The sequence below is a fragment of the Lutjanus erythropterus genome, chromosome 6 (genome assembly GCF_056507025.1).
Source record: "Lutjanus erythropterus isolate fLutEry1 chromosome 6, fLutEry1.hap2, whole genome shotgun sequence".
Classification (NCBI taxonomy): Eukaryota; Metazoa; Chordata; class Actinopteri; order Lutjaniformes; family Lutjanidae; genus Lutjanus; species Lutjanus erythropterus.
The window spans coordinates 1,950,381-1,969,899 of record NC_139322.1 but is presented as its reverse complement, the minus strand read 5'-3'; the positions used below and the strand labels follow the sequence as shown (position 1 = coordinate 1,969,899).

Sequence of the window (19,519 nt, the reverse complement as noted above, 5' to 3'; positions counted from 1 at the left end):
CAACAATGCGAATGAAGATTTCAGCAAGGAAGAAGAAAATAAATAATAATCCGAGCAAATCCAATAGGATCCTCACACCATTCGGTGCTCGTGCTCTAATAAAAGAAAGAATAACACAGGATAAGATAAGATGTGATAAGATATGATATGATACAGCAGTGGCTGTTATTCCCTTCAGAAGCTGAAAAAAGTTCACGCCCCCCATCCTACTTATAAATCATTAACAATAATCAGGGAGCAAATGATTTTAAAAAGAAGAACTCGAATTGAATTTTACTGAAAAGATGAATGTATTACATGAACACACAAAACACAGCAACAGTACAGCAATACCGAAATAAATACACAAACAACAACAAAAACTAAATAAAATCAGCATTAAAATTATTAGTTGGTGCTCTCGATGCTATTCATGTCTCAAAGCTGATTATGTAGAACATTTTATTAGAAAATATAAGATATTTGTTTTATATTGGGTTTCTCTGAATGCTGACATTTTTAGGAGAGTAATAAAAGGTTTCCAGATTTCCGGAAAAGCTTTTTGTCTGTTTCTCAACATGGAAGTTATCTTCTCTAATACCTTACATGAAGCCATTTTGTTAATCCATTCTTTAATACTTGGTCTTTTTGTTTCCTTCCAATAAAGAGAAATAAGCTGTTATACAAGATGTTTTTTCATTCAACCTTTATTTATTTCTCGGGAATACATTGAGGGGTGGCCCTCATTTTCAATGATGCCGAGATTACAATTAGGCAACAAAGCAGAAATACAATAGAAACAGAAGTACAATACAATTGATTAATACAATTTCTAGTTAAAACATGTGCATGTAAGAACATTAAAACTTCTAAGCATGATGTGTATGTATATTTTTTCTACCTTAGTTTTAAGTTTGAATTCAACATGTAAATCTTTGGTTTGAGAGGAATCTTTACAGGGGTGATTCAAACATTTCAATTTTTTTCTAAAAATCGATTATTTTACTTCACACATATGCAACGATCCAGGGTTCCTTTATAGTCATTACTTGTGGACTAATATTTACCTCCATGATGTCTATCGAGCGTCTCAGCTGAAGACTAAAATCTTTGTATTTAAGGATGTTTTTATTGAGGAGCTGTCAGATCCTAATCAGACTCTTAATTAGTGTTTTATTAAGAAGACGTCCACCGCAACAATGGACCACTTCAGTCCATAAATGGTAAAAACACAGACGGTGTTCAGATAGATGGACTTAATTGAGACGTCGAGTGTCTAAGAGTGAAGCTGTGTGTGTGTGTGTGTGTGTGTGTGTGTGTGTGTGTGTGTGTATGTGTGTGTGTGTTCAGTCCCCTCAGTACAGTTCAGGCGGAAGCTACGACAGCGTGAAGATGGACTTGAGCGCCGAGGACCTGACCATGGGGCGTCATGGCAGCCAGGTTGCCCCCGACGATGACGACGACGACCATGACGACCACGACGACAACGACAAGATCAACGACACAGAGGGAGTTGATCCTGAGAGACTAAAGGCCTTCAATGTAAGTCAGAGACAGTGTCTCACATGTTGTCCCCCAATGGGACCAAATACATGTCTCCCTGGCTTTTATTTTGTCGGACGGAGGCCAGTTTTTCTGCAGTTTCACTTCCGACAGGTTCACATCTGACCAATCAAACTGTGTGTGTTGACCATGTCACATTAAACACACTTAACATGGCAGATGAAGAACAACAGATTTCAGATTTCAGTATAGCATGCACTGAGAAACGTATTGCCTCAGTTGACTACATTTACCATCAATCCTGATTTGATATTCACATAAAAAAAGTTCAAGTAGGAAATCTAAAAAGAGAGAGATATGCAGCTTCGCACACAAGATCATGAAACCCTTCACTCTCCTCACAGCCGTGTTGTTTTCCTGCAGATGTTTGTGCGTCTGTTCGTGGACGAGAACTTGGATCGGATGGTTCCCATCTCCAAACAGCCCAAGGAGAAGATCCAGGCCATCATCGAGTCCTGCAGCAGACAGTTCCCAGAATTCCAGGAACGCGCCCGCAAGCGCATCCGCACCTACCTCAAATCCTGCCGACGCATGAAGAAGAACGGCATGGAGGTACTGCACCTGCAGACTGTCTTCACAGATAATGTCAATACTTTGTGTTATTCATGTAGGACTGTGAATAACGAAATGAAAATGTCCACTATAACAGTCAAAAAGATTTTCAGTTTAGAATGATATAAAACAAGTTGTCATGTTGGAGAAGCTGGATCAGTTATCAAAATATTTATCAAATAATTTTCTGTTAATTAACTGATCATTTCAGCTCTATATTTAAAGGACTGTGCCTCCATCAGAGAGGTCGGTAATCGTGTAAATAATAGTCGTAATAGCTGTAATAGTTTCGGTATTTAGCTTTTAAACAGTCAGCAGATTTAACATAAGAACATTTTTCAGTTGCAGCAGTGGCTTGTCATCCTGATTTTATGCTTTTTCCCCAACATGACTTGAATGCAGCATGAGGCAATTTGGAGAAATGGGTTTAATTCAGTGTGAGCAGCGCAGACGTGTTAGAGTGAGATCAGCTCGGTGACACGGTCCTCGTACTGTACCTGCTCTCTGAAGGCTTTTAGGCTGATAGATGTGTAATTCTCCTCTCACTCTGCAGACATTTTAGCGGTGACATTAACTGTGTCGGCATCATCTCTTCATCCTGAAAAATGTTCCTCAAAGTAAAACCACTTCCTGCTTTTTCACCCTCAGACTCGACACGCCGTAAGGAGCAAATTCTGTTCTGGATTTTTCATTTTATATTCACGTGGTTTGAACGAATCATAAGCTGCTATACATTTTATATGGGTCGTTTGAACTGGAGAGTCTGGTTGATCAGCAACATATTCACCACCAATAATTCCCATAATGCACCCCTGACCTTGCCTCTCTTGTTATTCAGTCAACTCCTCGGGGAACCAGAGAGCTAGAAAACATCCTCCTGGTGTCTTTTATTCATACAGTATGTACTGAAGCTTTGGTTGGATACGTGCTTTAGTTAGTAAAATATTTCTCCATTGATTTTCATATCAGGGGTCTCAAACTCAGGCAGAGCCTTTCCGGTCAAGTCAAATCGTGCTGCACTGATTTGCATTTCCATTACCACTTTTATCACACTGAGCTGCGCCGAGCTGCTCCCAAGACTCAGCAGTGGGGCCAAAGTGAGCCTGACCCGCCTCCAAGCGGGCTGTGATGATGTCTTGCCGACCGCGGCCAACTTGTGACGGCCCTCCTTTCTTCCCCTGGAACAAGCGAATGTTGTGATACCGAGCTTGTGTGTGTGCAGGACAGCAGAGAAAGATGTTTCTGAAAGTCTTTATCTTCAGTTCTCACTACTTTTGTAGCTTCTAACTGAATTTCTGTCCTTTGAAATGTAGTTTCTCTTCCTCTGTTGCTGTTTGTACTTTCAGGTATCTGCAGTATTTTACTGTTTCATATTCGCTTTCAGCCGTGTCAGAGTCCTGTTAAGTTACTGCTGATGACATCATGTTGTAGGCCGGAGGGAGGGGCCAAGGGCCAGCATTTTGAGACCCCTCCTTTAGTGCCTCAGTGGAAAAAAAGAAGAAAAAGAAAAAGGGAAAAACAAACACTCTTTGAGAAAGTTCTTGATGAAACACTTCTCACAGAAGCAAATTGGATGATTTTAAAATATGTTTTGTTTCAGGCTCTGAAACACAAGCAGACTCTGTGGACAGATTAGGAATATGTACAAAACAACAAAAAATGTAAAAAAAAAACAAAAAAAAAAAAAACAAAAAACTTCTTTCTAAAAGGCTTTTGTTTGTTGTATGACTTTCATCAGTTTGGCATCAGCTGCTGTTTTTTGTACTGAGTGCAAAACGATTTCTGTCATCCCGAAACGGTGGCTGAAATATATTTTTCGTTTATCTTCGCCTACATGATTGTTTATTCCTCTCAGTTTTTATTGGCCGTAGCTCAGCAGACACTAGTCTGACTCAGTTGCACAATTCATCTCTTCAACAAAGTCCTAATATTCAGGAACCAGTTGCACAAAAAGTTTTCTTCTTAGGTACAACACTTAACTCATTAAATTTAGGAGTTAGACAGTTATGAGTTGTTAAAATCATATGGAACATTATTCTATACTTTACAGTCACTGTACTGTCAGGTTAATGAAAAAAGGGCTTTAAAACTCTATAAATATGCAAACAGATGTGATATTCTAACATTTAGCCTCAGATGCTGTGATTTTCCTCTCACAACGTCACTGAATTAACTCCTCACTTGAGCACCGCCTCACCTGTCATCTCCAAAACTCTGCAGCTCACACCAAAAAAGTCTAGAGGGGTAAGCAGTACTACAGGCCAGAGACAGAATAAGTATTTTTGATTTTGGGGTGAACTGTCCCTTTAAGTTATTTTCCTCTCTTAACCTGGTTTCTAAGGTCTTTTGTGCAACAGTTTAATTAGGTTATTGTTGAAGTATAAGACCAAGATGAGGAGAAAACTGATTTTATTTTAAGGAAACCTTAACTCAGACTTTAAGAAAGATCTTATAAATATTCTCCATTTATTAAAACAAGTTTATCCTCTGTCTTTCCTCCCTTGAGGCTCTGCAGCTGTTTTCACCCCCAAAAAAAGGGAACAACCCCCCCCCTCAAAAAAAAAGCCTAATATATTTATTCATTCATTACATTTGTAATGTAATATATTTGTCATGTCTGGTGTTATCAAACAGAGCGGCTGCAGCTTTTACTGCAGCAGGGTCGACTGACAACAAACAATTATCATCATTTCACAGAAGAAAGGAGCCTGTGAATGGGCTGTAACTATAGAAACAACATCCTCTGGTCAGTTCATTTTAGTTTACACATGGGACGAGGTGCAGAATATCTTAACATAAGAACTAATAAAACCCGTCTACAGCATTTCTTCATCTGCATCTATTTGGTTTACGGCAAATTGAATTTCCCCAAGAGGATGAATAAAGTAGTTCCTCCTCTTCAAAATAAAAAAGACAAAGTGACTCAAACTGACAGATTAATTGTTAATACGTGTCACACTTGATACCAGCAGGAAGCAGCAGAGTGCAGGCAGTGACACAGTTAATTAATGCACTGCGATCTTTATTCCTAATTGAAAAATAATGAAAGGCTTTAACAAAGACCCTGACGGTGTCGGCACGGTGGAAACTGCTCAGCTGGACGGTGACCGTTCCTCACACTGAGTATCTGAACATAAAATATAAATACTTCATGTCAAAGTAAACTAAACTAAGTGTTCCACAGAGACGTGCTGGAGGAGCTCTTTCTGTCACACCTTCAATAAATCCACTGTATTAACAGATCGAACTGAGCAGATGCAGGGGTGTTGCTGTAGAGATGCAGAAGAGGTGCATGATGGGAACAGTAGTTATGTTGACCAATGACTTCAGGCACAGTCTGACAGAGGAGATGCTGCTTCAAACTGAATGTAAAGATGAGACAGTCATTGAAATGTCTTTGCTGCCCCCCAGTGGTGAAGCATGAAGTTACACACACAGTGCAGCAATCAGGTTTAGATGGTGACTTTAAAAATGTATTCCAATGCAGTTAAAATTGTAATCAGCAACGTAATTTATTTATTTCCTTAATAAAAAAATAATAAAAAATATGGTGAAATTGTTTAACCTAATATGATGTTTTTATAGTTGCAACTAATAATTATTTTCATTATCAATTAATCAGTCGATTATTTTCTCTGTCAATCAACTGCTTGTTTGGCAACAAATGTTAATCAAAGTCCAAGATGACGTCCTCAAATGTCTTGTTTTGTCCACAACTCAAAGATATTCAGTTTAGAAGCTGAAATCAGAGAATATAATCAGTAAAAAATAACATCGAGCTTTTGATGTATTTTCCTTTAACACCATCCACTTGATAAAGAAATAATAATAATAAAACTAAATTATTATTATTTATTAACTCCTCACTCTCTGCTGACAGCATGTTAATCTTTGGTTTTAACTCCAGCTGAGGTTCTTCTTCTTGTCTTTTATCACGTCGTCTCTCTGATTCTTGCTTATTTGCCAGAACGTTTGCACACGACACCACACCTGGGCTTATGTAGCGTTTAAGGGACCTTACCTGTACTAATAACAGTTGGCCACGCCCCTTCAGTTTATGATCAGTTGGGATTCATTGTTCAGAACAAGAACATTTAGTGCATCTAAAGTTCACTTCTCTTATGTTTTCTCTGAACTGAGAATTAAGAGAAAATATAAGAGACAGTTTAAGTAAATGTGGCTGCTTGAGGCCCAGTGTTCAAATACAATTTGCATTAGTGTAAAGATGCCCTCAGAGTGAGTTTTTATACCAAGCCATGTGTGTAGGCGCTGACTGAAAAGTGATTGTCAGTCTAATGTGCACATAACGGTTAAAAATAGAAGAAGTCATTAGCTGTTTTATTACCTGCAGACTTTGCACAGAATCAGTGAAGCTTTAGGAATCATTGTTTCAGCAGGCAGAGTGCTGAGAGTAAACCTTTTACTGTTAACAACTAAAACTGTTCAGTCTCTGCCTCAAAACATTGAGAAAGAAGAAAGATTTTTCCTTAGTTTAGTTCTTCATGCACAAAAAACTGTGGATGCCAGTTAATAGTAACTACAGCTGCAACAATACCTCAGTTAAAGCAATACCATGCATCATTTTCCTAAAAGTAAAACAGCATTTAGACTCAGAAACATGATCCCTTTCAATCATCACTTATGATCCAGTATGTTGTGATGCGTCTGTATCTGTAGAGATCCTGCAGCCTTCAGCCCATATTTCTCTACATTTTTCTGCTCAGGATGCTTTACCAACCCAAGGCGTTGGTGTTTGACGTCCTTGGAATGAGACACAACAATAAACTGTCATTGTGGTGTGTTTACGAACAGCTCAGACAAACTGTGCTCTTTCTAATCTTAATTGATTAGTTGATTGAAAGAAAATGAATTGCCAACTATTCTGAAGGTTTGCTTTGGTCACTTTTTTCAAGCAAAAATTTCAAAAATGTGCAGATTCCAGCTTCTTAAATGTGAGGATTTGCTACATTTCTTGGTCATTTTTGATAATAAATGAAAAAGAGTATTTGGGTTTTGGACTGTTGGACAAAAGAAGCAGTTTGAAGACGTCACGTTCAGTTCTGAGAAATTGCGATGTGCATTTTTTACAATATTTTGACATTTTGTAGACAGTAGTGAAAATGAGTCTTCTCTTGTAATCTCGTCAGTTAACATCTGAGGGTGTTGGTCTTTCTGTGTCTTGTGCTGTTCTGCGTTCCAGTCTAATCTAATCAGTCTAGAACTCCAACAGAAGACGTATTGACTGCACAGCCTGTTTCATCCTGTATGTAAATCCAAAAATATTCAAATCACCTGCCTTCTGCCTGCAGACTCGTCCTACTCCACCTCACCTCACCTCAGCCATGGCTGAGAACATCCTGGCTGCCGCCTGCGAGAACGAATCACGCAACGCTGCAAAGAGGATGCGCCTCGAAGCCTATCACGTAAGTGTATGTTTGTGTGTGTGTAGCTTAATTTACTGGTGTTTTGTATTTTACTAATTAATGTATATAAACAGTTAGCAGAGTGTTTTCTGTTTCTCTCCTGAGCTGTTGAGTAAGAATCACTGTAAAGAATATTCAACTGTCCATCACTCAGAGTAATGATGGGGCAACACTGCATCTTTAAATCAATAGAAGAAGAGTAACACAAATAGCCTCGGTAGAAGTTAAGTGGTTAATGAGAGTTTACTTGTTAAACCATATTTCCCCAAACATTCCTGATATTTGTGTTCAGTGCCTGAATCAGAAAAGAACTTCGATTCATTGCATATGAATTTGGATTGGCCAAATCTTCAGGTGTTTTGGGAAAATGTGCTTAAATGTTTATCACAGATGGTTCAAAGAACTTGAAATGTACCCCAGGAGCTTTGTCAGAATAATAAAGCAAATAAATGACGTCTTCATGCAAGAAGAATGATTGCACTGTGTTGGAAAAATGTAAAACTAAGAATATATACACATAACAATACATACATTACAACATAAAGAAAACATTATAAAAGAAAACACAGAGCACAGACAGTGCTGTTATTCAAATGTCAGTAATGTTATAGAAATACAGCCATTACATAGAGCTGCCATTTCCTTTAATGTTTCAGAACATATTTCAAATTCATATATTTCTTCATCTCACATTCACATTTGAATTTTCCCATTTATAAATGACATAATATATATAATAATATATAACCATCTCTAAATCATGATATATTCTGATAATCATATTATATACAATATTAACACCAATAATAATAATAATAATAATAATAATAATAATAATAATAATAATAATAACATCAATACTTATTATTACATCATCATAACAAAAACATATAATTTTAATATTATTGCTAGTAACATTTATCAATACCATTGCCACCACCACCATCATCATTATTATAGTAACAACAACAATAACAATAACCCAGCTTGCTGTGTAGTACTTTGTAAAGTAAACCCCCCTGACTTCCTGTTTCCTCTAGCAGGATGAGCAGATCTCTCTGGACAAGCCGTCCAGCGGCGGAGGCGGCCTGAGGGAGCCGGCGTCCCTCGCTCACTCCGCCTACTCCCTGGCCGCATCAGCCTTCTCCTCCCAGGACAGCCAGCTCTACATCAACGGAGCCGGACTCAGCTACGGTTACCGTGGATACCCGGGCCTGAGCGCTGCCATGCAACACCCCGTTTCCCTGACGACCGGCGCTGCTGCACAGAGCAATGGTGAGGAATGGGGGAGACAGGAGACGAGGGGATGGACGGGACAAAATAATGAGGGGGAAGAGTGAATGAAAGAGGAAGCAGGAGGGAGGAAAAAATGTGAGAGTGATGAAAAGAAAGCATGATGGGTAATTTGGAGATGAATGAGGAGGAGATGGAGAAAGAGAAAAGAGCAGTGAAAGGAGACGGAACAGCAGATGTGGAGTCATACAGTCACAGAATTCCTCTGAAATAAAGTCTGATTATTATTTATTATCATTATCACAGATTTTTAAAACTCTGAGAACTTTTACTTATGAACTTTTGTCTCTTTAGCTGCTCTGACATCAGTTTCTGTCACTGTTTCAAGACAAAGTCACAGTTTTATTAACAGGACAACCACAGACTCTCCCTGGACAAATCAAGGTTTAATAAATGTTAACTACTTATCACAGATTGTTCACATCTTTTGCTAAACGATCAGCTGTGGGTCTTTGATTTCATTGTAGTTCATACTGCAAATATTGATCTTAAATTACATCATTATAGCATCATTTTATCTCTCAGAGCATCTCATACATAAATCGTTCGTATGCACAGAATTGATCGTAAATTGTGTGTGTGAACCACTAAAAAACTTTTGTGGCATTCATCAATACATTCATACTTGCTGTTCCTTCTCAGGTCGGATCAAAATGCCCATGTACTGTAAAATATGAATAATCATGAAGAAACTGTAATTTATTTAATGAAAACATAGAGGAAAAGTGTTATACAACTATGTATTCATTTAATCATTTTAAATGTTTCTACAAAACCTTTGAGACGTTCTGGAGTCTAAACCATCTAATCCACCTCATCTGAAGATACTCACCGCTGTCGCTTTCCTGGCCTTCCAGGGATTTTGGCGATGGGTCTGATCAGACAGCTGCAGACAACATGGACACTTCATACACCTCCCAAACTCCCAAATTCAGTTTAAATATACCATAAATCATCTGTACTCGTGTGTGCATCAAGGCTTCATCTTCACTGTTGTTGCCCTTCTTCAAATGGTAAAAGCCCCGTTAGACCAAAGACCAAATAATATGGGATGTGTTTTGCTCCTGGCTGCAGCTGCTGCATCCTCGTCACAGAAACTTTCTGGTGATGCTCCAATGCTTCATCCATGTCTTTACTTACATTTTCTTCTTTCATCACAGTTTAACATCACCTGCTGACTGTCAGCAGCTTGTCGCTTTGTGGTTTGCTCACGGCACATACTTATATGGAATGATTGGAGCGTTTCCATGTGCTAATTGCAAACTTCTATCCAATTTAAAATCAAACGCGATTCATCAGCATACTCAGGTGGGTGAGAACAGAGCTGGATGTCGGTGCACGTTTCATGAATCCCACGTGGGATTTTCTTTGTTTTAAAACAAACATAAGAGAAAAATAAAGAAAACATTTCTTCACTCCACGTCCAGATGTCTGCTGCACAGACATGAGTTCAGTCTCTGCTCTCTGGAGCTCACAGAGAGGTAAACTCTCCTCCATGTCTTTGGTTACCAGGATGATGAGTCCCAGTCTAATATATGATTGGTTTCCTGAAAACCAGCACCTTTTGAAAAGTAGAGATTCTCAACTTCTCTCTTCATCGGGAACGATCGAAAAAAGATGCTGGTTTCTAAAAGTCAAATATTTAAGTTTATGTAAAGAAGAAAAATAAATTATCTCAACAAAACATTAGCAGTTGGTAAAACTTTTTCAAGAGTTTGAGTTTGGCTCCAAACTAGAAATCTATTGCAGTATGTTGCCTTGAAATTTTGAGTTGTCTCAACTTTTTCATAGACCTACAACAATGATGAAATAAAAATGTTAAAATTTCCATATAATGTTTTGCCAAAGTGACCAGGAGCCACTGGAGGGGGGCTAAAGAGCTGCAGGCTGCAGATGAACCTTGAATATAAAAACGACTGATTGAAACCCTGTTACTCTTCTCCCTTTTCTCCATCTTTAGGCCCCACTGACCTCAGCATGAAATCCATCTCCTCTGCCAACATCAGTAACTCCTCCTCCTCTGCCTCCGCCAACAACAGCCTGGGCGGGCGGGGCAGCGGGGGCACGGGAGGGGGTGGGGCGTCGACCCAGCTCAGCCAACCGGAGATCACGGCCGTGCGTCAGCTGATTGCCGGCTACCGGGAGTCGGCCGCCTTCCTGCTTCGCTCGGCGGACGAGCTGGAGAACCTCATCCTGCAGCAGAACTGATGAGGGGGGAAACAATGGAGAACACACACGCGTGCACACACACACACACACACACACACACACACACACACACACACACACACACTTCCCATTGTGTTTTGTGTCTGCCTGTGTCCCCCTCCTCTTACTTCAGCTCTCCTCTCCTTAAATCCTCCTCGTCTGCCTTCTCTTCGGAAACTGTGGCCACTTTTTTTTTATTTTTGGAGAAAAAGTGGGACAAACTGGGACAAGAGGGAGGGAGGGAGACGGATCCCCCCCCCACACACACACACAAACACACACACACACACACACACACACACACAGACACACACACACACACAGACACACAGACACAACCTCAATCCATCCATCCTGCCTGAGGAGGGAGGAAAAAGGAGCGGAGCATTTTGGACTCTGGAGAAAAATCTCTTCCTCTCCTCTCTGGAAGCACCTCACAATCAGCACTACTGGAGGAGAGGATGAGAGGAGGAGAGGAGAAAAGAGGAAGAAGAGTGAAGAATGATTCTGCTGCTGTGGTTTTCAGAAGAAAAAAAGACTGTGGGTGGAAAAGTGAAGTTTTTCCCTGCTTGATTGACGGGTGTCCCGGCCAACGCCGACCGTAACAATTAAAAAGATAATGAATAACGACTCCCTGAATTAGTACTACTGACGCTGTTTGTTAAACCACTTGATTGAAGATTTAATGTTTTTTTCTTTGGGAGTCCAGTGAGCATTTTTTTGTGTTTGCTTTTTTTTTTACTCTTCCCAAGTGACTGAAGGACAGGAAAGCGGTTTGACTTCTCTTCAAAGATAGCACTAAAGGAAAGACTTTGAGTCCGGAGCTCGAGCAGCTGAAGGACGGAAACTGGAAAAGAAAAAAGAGAAAAAAAAGTTTGGTTTAAAAAAAGAAAAAAGAAAAGTAAAGAAGGAGGAGAGAAACTTTTTTTTGTGCTCGCTTGTATATAAGCTCTCTGTGTCCTATAGCACTTTTCCCTCACCTGAAACCTCACCCCCCCCCCTGTTTTTTACCCAGGGAGCAACTTGCTACTTATGCATCCAAGACGCCATGTTTGACCACCAGGAAATACCTCAGATCAGACCTGCCAACTCCTTGTCCAGTTCCTCACACACACACACACACACACACACACACACACACACACACACACACACACACACACACACACACACACACACATATCTACACACACACTCTGCAAGTGAATGGTAACATTCCCACCAGAAGCCAGTTTACTTCTTCTTCTTCTTCTTCTTCTTCTTTACCACCTGATGTCTTCAAGGTTTCTATATTTTTTCTGGGGGGAGAATCAAACTTTGTTGCGCAAAAGCATTTGGAGAACTGATGTTGTAAAACTTTTCAAACACTGAAAAACTTTTTCTTTTCATCTGTGCGGGTTCATTCGTGTGCTGCTGTATATAATCATCTTGAAAACTTGAGAAGAATCAGAGAGTGTGTTTCTCTGGGAGGTGACTTTCTCCGTGTGTATGTGAGTGTGTGTGTGTGTGTGTGTGTGTGTGTGTGTGTGTGTGTGTGTGTGTGTGTGTGTGTATGCGCAGAGGGGAGGGGTTTTGTTTTAAGAAAAAGGGGGGTTAAATGTTGATTACTGGTGGCAATTTTACCTCCCGCTTCTACTTTTTACAAATGTAGACGTAACGCCAACGAAACCTCAGCATTTTTCTGTTTAACCTCTCTCCCCCTCTTCTTCCTCTTCTTCTTTCTTCTTCTCTCCATTGGACCTACTTTTCACCTCTTCTTCGTGGACCTAAACACCCTCCTCCTCCTCCTCCCTCCCTCCCTCCTCCTCCCTGGTCCGGTCCAGGCTTCAGAGGAAGAGGAGGACTGCTCTGTCTTACTGTGTTTGTCTGTTTGACTCTGACATAGCCATTACTTATTGTTATTATTGTTCTTATTATTCTTATGATTACGATGATGAACTTTCATGTTGCTGCTGCTATTTAAAAACCGGACCTTCTGCCATAGACCTGAAACCTCAACAAAGCCGGGCGTTAGCTAGCCGCAGTGCCCCGTGAAAACCCGAGCGACCAACCGACCTCCTCCTGCGACCTCGACCACAACACAAAGCAAAAACAACTCAAAGACTCACAGTGACCCACCCACACGTCTCCTCTCCTCTTTCTCTGATTGGTTGGTTGGTTTCTTTGTTTTTGCTTCATAGGGCTCGATTCATGTCGTGTTTTGTGACTTTCTGACTGTGAATTCTTTCAAACTTGTTTTCCTTTCCCACATTTTCATCCCGTGGAGAGCGCAGGGAGGGATGCATTAATGAAGTGCGACACCTTCACCACATCAGGCCGATGAGTAGACACTTAAAGTGTGCTTCAGTGTAGAAAACTGATGAACTGTTCCTTTTATAATTTTTCTTTAATTTAATCCAGAAGGAAAAGAAGAGAGATGGCACTAAATTACTCCAGGTTTTTCTTAGGTAGTTTATGTTGTCTTAACCAGCAAGTTAAGAGTTATATTTATTCTACAACTGGTTCCTCCAAAGTTTCGCCAGAGTTTGACATTTTGGGAAATATGTTGCTTCCCTGCTGAGAGTTGTGCTTCCTTCAAAAGGAACTTGTGAGCTTGTGGCCACAATATCAATATTTTCCTCAGACATATTCTAAAAGAAAAAAAAAAAACTCTGTACAAATTAAATTACAATATATTAACTCACTAACCACCATGGCCTCCACCATTTCTGAAAACTTCAGCAAACTCGTGAACTCTGTTGTCAGAAAATTTCCACTTTAAAGCTTCATTCATATGGACTCTTCTTGTTAAAACAGTAAACACGACCCCATTTGAAGGCAGCATTAGATGAGAAGACTGATCCCACTCTTACATAGAAAACAGCTGGTCTGCTGAGACGCCTAGAATATAAGACTTCTGGACTGTAAAAAGTTGAGAAACAGTTTTTGGATTCCAATTTTTTTGTGTGTGTACGGTTTCTAAAATTCAAGTTTATCTTGAAAAGGAAAGATTACAGGTTAACAAAACTTTTAGTTTATTTCAAAACTTTAGACTTTGAGTTTGATTTAAAAGTCAAAAGGAAGGCACTTGCCTTGAAATTATGGGTTTTATCACTGTTTTTTTTTTTTTTTCAGAATTAGTCTAGCACAGAAACCCTGTGAAACCGTGAAATGATGCTTTTACACGTAAGTTTTGATAAGCAGATTTATTTCTACCTATATACAGAACCAGACAAGCAGTTTCCAGTGTTTATGCTAAGCTAAGCTAACTGGCTGCTACCGCCAGCTTTGTATTTGAAGTACAGACATGAGAGTGGCGTCAATCTTCTCATCTAACTCTCAGCAAGAAAAGCAAATGCCTCAAAAATGTCAACTGTTTCTTTAAGGAGATCTGACATTGTTAAGAAACAACTCTTGTTTTTATTACCACTGCTTAGTTTTGTGTCTGGGTACAGTTGCTAAAAAAAAAGCCAAATTGTCTGGTTGGAGTTGTTAAGACTTTGTATGAAAAGGTGTTTTGAAAGCTCACAGCTCCTGGTTTATCCATTCAGTCCACAGCTGTAGTGCAGAAAAGGTTGTAAAATGAACAAAACGTGATTTATTTGTCCTTCGCTCTGTGTGCTGTGCTTCGACTGTAACTCAGTTCGACTGTCGCGTCACCGTGATTTGCTCCCCTTTTTGCACACTGAGCAAAGCAACCCCCACCTGACTTGCACTGCTGAGGTGAGAAGAGAGCGGAGGAAGAGGTGTGGTGGTCTTTTTTTTGCAATGCAGTTGATAATCATCCACTGGTCTTTAGACGGTTTGTGCTCACGGTGTCGGGGCGCGTCGGGCTGCAGAGCAGACATTCATTCACACCTCGTATCCAATAACACAAAACCTCCATCCAAACTTTCTCTGATTTACATTCCTGTGCAATGTCAAAACCATTGACATATATAAAGAGGGACGACATGAGAGCTCTCAGAAAGTGAAGCCAAAACATCTCGATCGCCCCCTGGTGGCTGGCTGCAGCATAGGCCACAAACTCCGCCCCCTCCATGTTAGCAGACGGGACCTGGACCAAACTAAAACAATAAAGTCCACGTCAAATAAATGTTTCCCAAAGAAGGTTCTGTCATCTTAGGTACTTCTTCTCACGCTGATATTTGTTCAAGTGTGCATTTTTCTGACCAGTTTGGTTTTAATTGGTTATTTGATGATATGAAAACTGGGTTTCATGTCATGTGCTCGTGTCTGGGATATTTTGGCTTCATTTGTGGAGACGCAGCGTCCATCTTTTTTATGTCAGTGGTCAGATCCACCACGTCAAGTTAAAATGAGTTTGAAATGTTGAAAAATGTAAATTATTTAATTTATGGCAGATTAGATGTAAAATTGTAAAAGATTTTTTGTTTTGTTTTTCACAAAACAGGAAGCTCTGTTTGAAGTGTACTGATTGCTGAATGACACGAAAGAAATATGCAAAAAAAAAAAAAAAGACCCAACTAGACGAGAAGGAGGAGAGACGGAGGGGAGGATGGTGTCGTGAGAGTCAGACATGTTGGGGAATAATCTTTATCAATTTTAGTTTATTTACCTAAAAGTTAAGATTTGATGTATGAGCCTTTTGAAATGGAGGAAAATCACACAGATGTCATTAAATCTTGTGAGACCCTCTGAGGTACAATCAATTTTTCCTCTAATTTCTCCCTAATTTTAGTGTCTGTATTGAATAAAACATTAGAGGGAATATCCAACACTTTGATTTTGTTTGAGTGTGGTGCGATCGCCATCATTAAACCCAACATGAGACGTATTACTGACACCGGCGTCCCGTCCTTCTGTCCTCCTGTTTGATCCTCACTGTGCTCTCAGATACTGCCAATGTTTCGGTTGAGGCTGCCTGGTTTTCAGTGTGTGGGACACCTGGATTTGTCCGGATGTGCTCAATCACCTTTGTTTTGTTTGTTTGTTTGTTTGTTTGTTTGATCCACGCTCTGCTCTGTCTGAGGGACCTCGGACACACCCGGTCAATGAAGACAGATCGTTCTGCTGATCTTCTGTCCTCTCAATTAGATTTAATTATAAAGGATCGTTTCCAGCGTGAGGATGGAGGCTCCCAGCTGATCTGAAACTCCCCATAAAAACCTGCAGTGATATTAGTCTGTTTTAATTTGTTCCTCAAATGAAGGCAGTAATGTCTCCCAGACTTCTCTTTAGTGCGGTCTTTCCCAAACCTTTTTTCTGGGGGCCTACTTTTTAAAAATGACAAACTCAATTATTAGTTGTTTGGTCTACAAAATGTCAGAAAATGGTGAAAAATTAATCCTGTCACAATCTTGTCAATTGTTACATACAAACATAAAATGCCTCCATGCTGCTCCTCTGGTGTAATCCAAGTCTCTTAAACCCCCGACACGCCGTTTACACACTTCCATTGTTTGTGAGATTCTGTAACACTGTTTTCCTGTGAAACTCTAAACTTGACCTCCAATCAGCATGAGGGCGAGTGGATAATGACTGAATTTTCATTTTTGGATGAACTGTCCCTTTAAGTGTCCAGTCATTTTCTTATGTCAGCCTTGTTTCTGTATAATGAGGGGACAGTTTACTTCCTTGTAACTCCCAGCAGCTCCCTGTTTTCGTTCCAGTCTTTCTAAAAAGGCTGCTGTGGATCGTATAAAAGGTGCCGCTGTGCCCGTGTTAACTGCTTTGATGAGAGGAAACTAAAGCGTCAAGGACATCAGCGTCCATTTTGACCAAAGAGAATAGGTCGGAGGTGGAGCAAGTGTGCTAAATATCACAGAGATGAAACCAGGAAGTGCGACACATTGCTGAGGTCATGAAACAATCCAATTTGTTCGCTTGTTTGCATCTCCTCCACAGCACCATAAAGACACTACAGGATACTTTGAGCGTCTGTATGAGACGCAGGGGGGCGTGGCACCAGGTCATGTGATCCTGGTCCCTCAGATCAGAGCAGGATCGAGTGGTTTTCAGTTTCAGTTTCAATTCAGGGAGAATTTCAATCCCGACATCCTGACTCAGATGGATCCAGTCTCAACTGAGCATTTTACCTCTGACTGTCCAAAAACCTTGAACTTCAAAATCTGTTTTTCTTTTCTTTTTTTTTTTTTTGTGAGAAATGAAGGAAATCCATCAACTCAACAGCCATACGATTTCTAAATGAGTATATAATGGGTTTGAGATGGTTAAATCTGTGTTTTTTTAAATCTGCACATGAAGGATGACGTCAAATTTCAAATCAAAAAGAAAGGAACTGTGCCACAGCTGGAGTTGAGATTTTAATGCAACAGCAACATCTAATAGAAGTTAACCCCCAGAGTTTGTTAGTTTAAGTTTGGACTGTTTCTAAAACTGCAGCTTGGAGCCTGAGATGAGTCAAAAAAAAAAAAACTGTTGGATTTAATGAGGTTTTATTTGAAAATATGAACAGTTAAGATGCTGCGTTCAAGGTGAAGAGGCTCATATTGTAATTCATCCCCCTCTTCCTCCCTCCTCCTCCTCCTCCTCCTCCTCTGAGTTTGATTCTTCAAAACTAAAAGCTCCCCCAGGACAAACTGCTTCTTGGGAGGATTTTTTTTTTTTAGGAATAAGTCATCTTAGCGAACACGGCCGAACCAATTAGATCGTCCCAAAAGTACAAAAAGGAGACAAAGTGCCCGAGTTTAACTCTTGGTCAGACTGCAGTGAGCGCAGCTTCTCTGACTTCAGAGTGTTTGAAGTGATAATCAGGAGCCAGGTGGGTGGCGTTTTTGGGACTTTTTTCGGACGATCTCGTTGGTTCCCGAGTGTCTCTGTGAACCTCAGAAAAGACGTTTTTCTACAAGTGTTTTTGAGCCCAGGTCAGTTTACTTCAAAGCCAGAACAGCACCAAGAAAAAAACATCAACAGCTGTAAAAAAAAAAAAAAAAAAAAAAAAAAAAAAAAGGCAAATGACAATCTTTAGAAAGGTGTAATTTGCTCACTGTTTGATTTCCAGACTGGGAGAATAATTTAGTCGTAATCAGAGCATTCGTACTCCAAAACTCCTCCTCCTCCTCCTCCTCCTCCTCCTCCTGTTGTTGTTGTTAACGTCTCCACCGGCTGAGCAAAATGGCCGACACATTTCTATCTGATTTCTATTTTTTAGTATTACTTGATTATTATTATCAATGTTCTGATTCCTCTTAATATTATTATTTTATAGATATATTTTGTAGTGCAAGTAAAAGTGGTCTTTTTGGCGAAAAAAAAAAAGATATTTTGTACAATATTCCAACACTCTGTAATGCCTACTGTATTCTGCACATTCCAAACATGGATGTCAACCAACAGCGGGACCCGACCGGCATCACGACGAGTATTTTATCATTTCATCCACTACTCGTTCAGCAGCGTTTGAATTCTATCAGGTGTTAAAATCATTATGAATTCAAGCTACATGTCGACCTTTACTGTTCAGTAACTGCACTCCTCCTCAGTGAGTTTAATCCGTCATGGTTTATACTCACAACGTGTTTTCTGAAAGTGTTTCCTCTTGAAATTAAAGCCTTTCTTTAAAGGTTATGTTTACACATCACAGACTGGTTTGGAAGATTATGATCCTGCATTGATGTGCCATGAAAAGGATTAAATGTATTGAGGCTTGAAGAGGAGCTCTGACCTCTCAGACTTCAGACGTGGTTACTGCAGCTGACACAGAGCAAATGTTAAACCTCTCTTACTACAGCATTAAATTAAAGGTCTGACTGCCGTCTGTAAAGTCTGCAGCCTGTTCACTGTGGAGCTTTTGGTCTGCAGTGGAACATGTTCTGTTTGTCCAAGTTAAAAGCCTTGTTAAAGTTAAAGGGATAGTTTGATTCAGTGTCTTACCTGCAGTAGATGCTCCCAGAGTGGAGAAGCAGGGAGGAGGACCAGCACTCTTATACACCTAAAAACAGGTCTGCCTAAAAAACCTTAAGTGTATGTAGTGTTTAGAATATTTTCACCACTTTACCTTTCTGTCAAACAGACTGTTCTGATCACACAAGCCAAATATCACTGTCTGCAAACCAACCAAACTCCATAGGCAAAACCATTAATTTTATCTCACAGACCACAGGACCTGCTGGTCCATTGCTGCCTCGATCTGTCAGTTAGTTTGTGTTATTGTGTGACTTTGGTGAATCCAAACTGTCCTTTTAAAACACCGAAGTCACACAGAAACACAAATAAACTAAAAAATAAAGGCAGGAGTAGAAGAGCAACTCTTGTGCTTTGTGAGGTAAAATTAATGATTTCATCTATGGAGTTTGGTTGCTTTGAAGAAAGTGATATTTGGCTTGTATAACAGAGGTTTCTCATCAGAAGAGGCTGTCTGACAGCAATATAAAGTGGAGAAAATATTCTAAACACAACTAAATAAATGCTGCTTCTCTGCCTGCTGTAGTTAAGACACTGACTCCACAAAGCAAGATAACCAACTTTCTGAAAAACTTTCTTTTAGAGCTTTAAAGGCTGCTGACAAAGATTTATTTTTCATGTATTTTCTGTTTTTT

At 39.9% G+C, this 19,519-nt stretch overlaps 1 protein-coding gene across 2 annotated transcripts in view; it reads left to right on the top strand.

Annotated features, from left to right (window-relative positions):
• Positions 1–11,291, top strand: part of LOC146324600 (nucleolar protein 4-like) — a 210,457-nt gene extending 199,166 nt beyond the window's left edge. The window contains exons 7-11 of one of the 2 annotated variants that reach the window (XM_084720183.1): positions 1,330–1,521; positions 1,906–2,094; positions 7,404–7,517; positions 8,561–8,792; positions 10,771–11,291. In XM_084720183.1, the coding sequence (XP_084576309.1) occupies positions 1,330–1,521; positions 1,906–2,094; positions 7,404–7,517; positions 8,561–8,792; positions 10,771–11,018 (975 nt within the window). In that variant the 3' untranslated portion in view covers positions 11,019–11,291. Of the gene's footprint in view, positions 1–1,329; positions 1,522–1,905; positions 2,095–7,403; positions 7,518–8,557; positions 8,793–10,770 lie in introns of both variants that reach the window. The other variant, XM_084720182.1, reaches the window with a different exon arrangement.
• The last annotated feature ends 8,228 nt before the right edge of the window (positions 11,292–19,519 follow it).